General features: G+C 47.9%; 2 protein-coding genes across 2 annotated transcripts; both read left to right on the top strand.

The window, feature by feature from the left end:
- Nucleotides 1-4,315: 4,315 nt before the first annotated feature.
- LOC123114358 (cellulose synthase-like protein D4) lies at nt 4,316-5,073 on the top strand. Its single transcript, XM_044535801.1, has one exon. It carries the CDS (start codon nt 4,514-4,516, stop codon nt 5,033-5,035), a length of 522 nt encoding a protein of 173 aa, XP_044391736.1. The 5' UTR covers nt 4,316-4,513; the 3' UTR covers nt 5,036-5,073.
- On the top strand, nt 5,073-6,108 carry LOC123114351 (cellulose synthase-like protein D4). The gene has a single exon (XM_044535795.1). It carries the CDS (start codon nt 5,240-5,242, stop codon nt 5,774-5,776), a length of 537 nt encoding a protein of 178 aa, XP_044391730.1. The 5' UTR covers nt 5,073-5,239; the 3' UTR covers nt 5,777-6,108.
- Nucleotides 6,109-7,329: the final 1,221 nt, after the last annotated feature.

Genomic DNA, 7,329 nt, shown 5'->3' with positions numbered 1-7,329 from the left:
CGAAGTTGATGAGGTGCTCTTAACTATTTTATTATTAATTATTAGTGCAGTACATGTTATGCTATTAATCTTCCCTATTGTGATTCACTTGCATGCAAAAATCTGCCCCTAATGATTTATTTCAGTATGAATAGTACCATGTCCAAGTTAACGGGTTTAAAGCTAGATAGTATTGCGGCGGACTTTAAATACATAATGATGTTTGGACAACTTTTGTAAATCAAAGTGAACTAATTTAATCATGATAAGAAAGTTGCTCTGTTAGATTGGGTGGAGGTTAGTGCCTAGTGGCTTTGAGAAACTAAATAATTACCTACTTCTGTCTATTGTTTTTTAATGTTTATATAGTAATTTTTGAAGAACAGCGATTTCATAATGGTGAGAGAAATGGCATGGCTATGTGTCAATTTTTTCCCGATTTGATTTGTCAGTGAAGCAAGCTAGATATTATTTACTTGAGACTCGAGGTTGCTTGCCATACTGTATTATTGTACTGCCATATCTCCTAGTTCCTGCAATCATTTTTCCAGAGCAGTGTTTTTTTTTCATCTGTACACATGTTCACTTCTTTTGGATCTGGTGGAAAAATCGGATGCTAGTTACTGAAAAGTTAATCCTTTTTGTTCCTGTTCATATCCGACTTTGATATTAACATGGTCCTCATTTTAAATCGATGTACTGGAATTGAATCATTTGCAGGATGAAGTCGAAGCGGCACGGATGGCATCAGTCAACAAGGAAATTAAACGTGTGTTGACAGAAGTTCTTCTGAAGGTTTGTCATTGCATGGAGGTTATTTACTTATTTAGCTAGGTTTAGAAGAACATGTACTTTCTGTTCCAAATTCAGCAAGACTGCCATTTCTTACTTTTGTACTTTTTTGTCATTTCCAGGTTTCTGATGATCTTTTTGATGAGACCGCAACCAAAGTTATGAATGAAGATGATTTATGAGCTGAGCGTGAGTGAATTACACTAAAACTTGATGTAAATAGGTAAATTACATTGCTAATTATCGCCTCTGTCTTGCAGCAAATGAGACCACTGGTGTCTCTAGCTCAAGGAGCTTGGTCTGGGAGAATCAAAAGTCGAGACCACAGCTAAGTTGTAGTCCCTGCTAAGCCAAACAATGTTGGCTCTACTGGTCATTCTGATGGTACTGGGCTAAGTTCTCCTAAAGGTGCTCTTCTTGGTCTTGCTAGTTATGATTCAGATGATGAGGGTGATGGTGATGGTAAGGGTTTAATTCCAAATTTATCATCTGAAATTAAAGTTGGTGCAGCTCATCCTAAAGAAAGTAAGTTCTTGAAAAACACAAAGCGGACATGGTTTCCCAGAATTTATTTTCTAGAGAAGGAAGAGCTTATTATTAACTTTCTGAGTATACTTTGATCTTGCATGTATTAGCTTTATATTTTTGCCCCTATCTATGTATGTTTCTATCCATTTCTTGTGTGCACGCGCTCCATTGTGTTTGTGTGTGTGACTGTGTGTGTGATGTGCCCCTATCTATGTCTGTTCCTCTCTGTTTCTCGTGTGCAAGTGATACATTGTGTGTGTGTGTGTGTGTGTGTGTGTGTGCAAGTGCTACATTGTGTGTGTCTGACTGTGTGTGTGTGATTTGCCCATATCTATGTCTGTTTCTTTGTCTTTCTTGTGTGCAAGCGCTTGATTTTGTGTGTGCTTGTGTGACTGTGTGTGTGTGTTGCATTTGCTTGATGGTGTGGCCTGTGTGCTTTGCTGAATGATTGGTGTTGTATAACTTGTGTTTTGTATTGTTGTGGTTTAACACTGCCTTTTGCCGGTCCCAAGCCCGGATGCGAAAATGTGGAGGGAGACGCATTTACCTCCTTTGTATTGTTTGCCTTAGAAATGTGGATAGAAATTACTCTGTCCTAATTGAATAGTGAATCTTCACATAATGTCGTAGCATGTGATTCAAGCTCTGAAATGCATCCTTCCTTGCTATGAAAAATCTAGTAGGTGTAATTGTCGCTAGAATTTGTGCCGTCTCCTAAATTAATCTCGTTGGTTTCTTAAATCTTGTCAGCACCGATGTTCTTTTCTGCTAATATATACACTTTTCTAAAGATCAATCATCTATTTTTTATTTGGCTTTAGGTTGAATATTGTGGTTGTCTAATCATGCAGGAATCTCCGCGTCGCACGTGCCCCTCATCTGTCTGTCACAAGTGTGTGTCGGGTTTATTTGTTGTTGGGCTATTTATTCAGGTTGTGGGTTGCCCACTCCTTGTTTGGACTCCGACCCATGTGGGGGGTGTCAGTTTCAGTTATGAGGCATTTCTAGAGGGGGTGACCTAGATAGATAGATAGATAGATAAAGAGAGAGGGAGGGAGGGAGGGAGAGAAACTCATGGAGACGACTGCGGTGTTGGGGAAGGAGCTCACTTCGGTGCACCACCAGTAAGGCACTGTGTAGGCTCATGAGTCTCCTTTCCCCTCTTTGATTCAATTCACTAGTGGTTGGGGCGCGCCAACCATGGCGCGCCGCCTGAGCGGAAGCTGGGTGGTGCCAGATAGGACGCGCCCCTTCAGCTATTCTGTTTGTACTAAGTAGTGTGTTTTGTGCACATGTGACATTGCTATGAAAATACTGACATTACTATAATAGAAGAAACCAGCAGAAATGCAACACATCTGGATCTCTATATATTTATTGATGCACCACGTTAAAAGAAATTGAAATTCCATGCAGGTTAATAGCATTGACAGGAGCATATATCTTGCTGCTTGGCAAAACAAGATACATCAATATAAATTGTGTGTGTGCCCGCCCTGGCGGCAACTAGTCCTTGATGCCTCCCTCCAACCATGCGGCCGACAACAAGAGGAGCATGCTCGCCTCGTGCGACATGCGCTTAGCCACCCGGTGCATGTCGCCGATGAGTCATAGGCTCATCGTGGACGACAACGACCCTCTGGGACACGACGTTGATGTAGGCGAGGGAGATGTTGAGCTTGATCCAGAGGTACCTGATGGCAGCCTTGGTCCTGTTGATGGCGAACGGCTGCGCACCATTGGCCCCCTGGCTCCTCACCCGCGCACACTTCTTCTCGTATGACAACAGCCGGACATGCTTCACTGCCTGAAAATGAATTCCATTTCATATCTTTCACTTGACTAGTTCTAAACTTCTAATGATTATACAAATTCTTGGAGAAGCGAGTGTGCTTGATCGAACGTACCGTGACTTTTAGGCTCTCCTTGCGGCTCTGGAAGTGGCTCTAGAAGAGCTGGAATGGCTTCGTCGAAGCTTCATAGACGCCAACTTGTGCGTCGCCTTCATTCCTCTCGGAGCAGTTGGTTGAACTGTCAATGTACATGATAGCAATGACCATTAGGAACAAGTTTAGGCCACATCATTTTGTAAATCTGTTTTCTCAATTCAGTTATCAAAAGCATTAATCCTTAATGAGAAAAATTCACTGTAGGTCACAAAACTTGAGCCGGATGACACTTTGGTACCACTACTTCAAAATACCCTACGGTCCATGTACTTGCGCACAGGGTTCACTTTGGTCCGTATGTACGATTTCGTCTACGTATTTGCTGACTTGGCCGAGTCAGCGGCCGCCAGCTAGGCTTTGACCGCCACGTAGTCGATCCTAGGATGAATACTACTCGATCCAGGGTTATTTTTGCAAAAACGCCATGTCGGCCAGGGACCTGGTGGAGAGCCTGGGGCATCGCCGGCAGCGGCGTGCCGTTCCTCTGGGTGGTCCGGCCGGGCCTGGTCGCCACGGACGGGCTGACACGGCTGCCGGATGGGTTCGAGGAGGTGACACGCGGGCACGGGATGGTGGTGCAGTGGGCGCCGCAAGAGGAGGTGCTCCGGCACGCAGCCGTGGCCGGGTTCTGGATGCACGGGGGCTGGAACTCGAGGACGGAGAGCGTTTGCGAGGAGGTGCCGATGCTGTGTCGCCCGCACTTCGGCGACCAGATGGGGAACGCCAGGTACGTGGAGCACGTGTGGAGGGTGGGCTTCGAGGTCGCTGGCGCGCTCGAGAGCTGGCGGCGTGGAGGCCGCCATCCGGCGGCTCGTCACAGGTACGTGGACCAGATGGGGAACGCCAGATACGTGGAGCACGTGTGGAGGGTGGGCTTCGAGGTCGCCTGCGCGCTCGAGAGCTGGCGGCGTGGAGGCCGCCATCCGGCGGCTCGTCACAGGGAGCGAGGGAGCGGAGATGCGGGCCAGGGCCAGGGACCTGGTGGAGACGGCCTGGGGCATCGGAGAATACACGTGAGCTTCGGGCCTTCGGCAGCCTGGCATGCATGTTGAGTCATCGGGGTGGTTTTGCACATCCCGCCCACGCCGGACAGGACCACGGCGTCCGCGTCCACGGACGCGCCCGCAGCTGAGGAGGATGGGGAGGTGCTGCCGGAGAGGAGCTACGTCTCCGGCACCATCTTCACCGGCGGCCTCAACTGCGCGACGTGCGCCCACGTGCTTAGCAACTCTGCCGACGGCGCTCGGCCGGCCGCCTCTGTCAACATGTCCTGCAAGATGCGCGGCTGTGACATGCTGGCGTTGGCCGCCACCCGCCCTATGATCTGCGAGGAGTGCTACATGGACTGCGTCGCCGCCTCCGGCAACTGCCCAGGCTGCAAGGAGGCCTACTCTGCCGGCAGCGACACCGACGACTCCGTCGACGAGGACGACGACGACGCCATCTCCTCGTCGGAGGAGAGGGACCAGATGCCCATGACATCCATGTCCAAGCGCTTCTCCATGGTGCACTCCATCAAGATGCCTATGTCCAGCAGCAACGACAAGCCGGCCGACTTCGACCACGCCCGGTGGCTCTTCGAGACCAAGGGCACCTACAGCTACGGCAACGCTCTATGGCCCGAGAACGAGCACGGCGGCGGCGGCAACAACGCTGGGGCCACCTTCGGATTCGTCGGCATCGAGGAGCCGCCCAACTTCGGTGCCCGCTGCTGCCGGCCCCCGACGAGGAAGACCAGCGTCTCTCAGGCCATACTCAGCCCATACAGGTACCAATTCCTCGTGTAAAAACAAGCGACATGGATGTCTGACGGCTCCCAGTGGGCCAGCACTTGGCTCGCCGGGGCGACGGATCACGCGCGCGGCAACCATGCTGGCATCATTCAGGTGATTGATCGAATCCATAGATGTTGTTGCAGCTGACATACTAAATCCTTTCGAAATGCTTGTTCAATCGATTCGAAATGCTCATGTATCTTCTCCAAATGATTGATGAACGCGCTGGTCGACACGACGGGCGTGGACATCCGGCTGCCGATGCTGGTGTACGTTTCGCGCGAGAAGAGGCCCGGGTACAACCACAACAAGAAGGCCGGCGCCATGAACGCGCTGGTCAGGACGAGTGCCATCATGTCGAACGGGCCCTTCATCCTCAACCTGGACTGCGACCACTACGTGCACAACTCGGCGGCGCTCCGCGAAGGGATGTGCTACATGCTCGACTGCCGCGGCGACCGCGTCTGCTACGTGCAGTTCCCGCAGCGGTTCGAGGGCATCGACCCCAACGACCGGTACGCCAACCACAACCTCGTCTTCTTCGATGTCGCCATGCGCGCCATGGACGGGCTGCAGGGCCCCATGTACGTCGGAGGCTGCATCTTCCGCCGCATCGCTCTGTATGGGTTCAGCCCACCGCGCGCCACCAAGCACCACGGCTGGCTCGGCAGGAAGATCAAGCTGTTCCTGAGGAAGCCCACCATGGGGAAGAAGACGGACAGGGAGCTGGTCATGGCGATTTTGCAAAAATAACCCCGTATCGAGTAGTATTCACCCTAGGATCGACTACGTGGCGGTCAAAGCCTAGCTGGCGGCCGCTGACTCGGCCAAGTCAGCGAATACGTAAACAAAATCGTACATACGGACCAAAGTGAACCCTGTGCGCAAGTATATGGACCGTAGTTCGGGTATTTTGAAGTAGTGGTACCAAAGTGTCATCCGGCTCAAGTTTTATGACCTACAGTGAATTTTTCTCATCCTTAATTTTAGGCCACCTCATTTTGTTTCAGAGCTTCCATATGAAAGAGACAACAATTAGGAACAAAAGGAAATACTTGTAAAAATAGAAAACCTAATATGTTCTTCAGCAAAAATCCATCCATCAAGGATTCCATTTTCAATTCAAGTTTTTTGCTTCTGAAAACAGGTGGCATTCCTACGTAAACCTGAGAAAACACAACTGGCCTCAAGTGTGATATATATGCATACATTAAGTCCGATCCATCCATAGAAACACCCATTTCTTCGGTAAGGGGTTATACATCAATCTGTAAAACGTTAGGTTCTTGGACTTCAAAACATCAGCTACCAACAATGGTAGAAGGTTCAGTAAAAAGAGTTGATCTAAGAGGATGTAAAAACATCTAGAGGATGTAAAGCATCATGATGCAACTAAGGCGGTAAGGTGCGCCACTAATTAGGCTACCATACTTGCTGTTGCTTTTTGGCGCTGTGGGTATGGCATGTGCTTAGTGGTATTATTGAACTTATTTTAGCAAGCAGATATGCAGTGATGAGTGACAGATCTATGTTGCTGGTTAAAAATATTAGACACGGGAATAGATTTGCAGTAGGGACAGTGCACATTCAAAAACAAAAGCAAGCGTAGGGGTTCCATAGATATTAATATGCTTGTATTAAAAGAGAAGCAACAGTCTTACTGGGATCAGTAGTAAATGAATGGATGCTCCCTCATATTTTATCAAACTTGTAGTTCTTCTTTCTTATCTTGATTCAGACTATTTCTGTGTCGATTAATTTGTAGTACAGATTTTCTCTCTAACATGGGAATCTGCCCAGAACAGAGATTGACCCTTAAACAAATCGATAGTTACGTTAACTTAATCTAGGCCCTATTTCCTTAACCAAATATCAAATATAAAGTAGCAGATTGCCAAGTATAGATTTTTGCAAAGTACGACAGGCAAACAAGTTGCTAATTGCCAAGTGCTAACCAGTTTATCTACCACCATTGTTACCTAATGAGTTATGCAAGGATGGTTAGCTTGTACCTGTCAGCTTCTGCTCCCTAACATGGATTCTAGTTACTGGAATCATTTGTGGCAATAATGCAGACTCTATTGGGAAAACAGATGAGCGCTGCAACGTCAAGTGTAGAAAAACTAAGCTTATAAGAATCTAATCTATCATTTGCAACATAGTAGTGGTACCTGAAATTAAAATGTACCAAGACATGAAAATTTAACTGTGCCAAGATGACTCCATACATAATTCTGATATGATGTGGGAAGAAAGATCACCGAGCTATTTCAGATCCGGTAAAAGGTATTTTCATATCCTGCAGC

The sequence above is a fragment of the Triticum aestivum genome, chromosome 1B, assembly GCF_018294505.1.
Source record: "Triticum aestivum cultivar Chinese Spring chromosome 1B, IWGSC CS RefSeq v2.1, whole genome shotgun sequence".
Taxonomy (NCBI): Eukaryota; Viridiplantae; Streptophyta; class Magnoliopsida; order Poales; family Poaceae; genus Triticum; species Triticum aestivum.
This window is presented reverse-complemented; position numbering and strand designations above follow the sequence as displayed.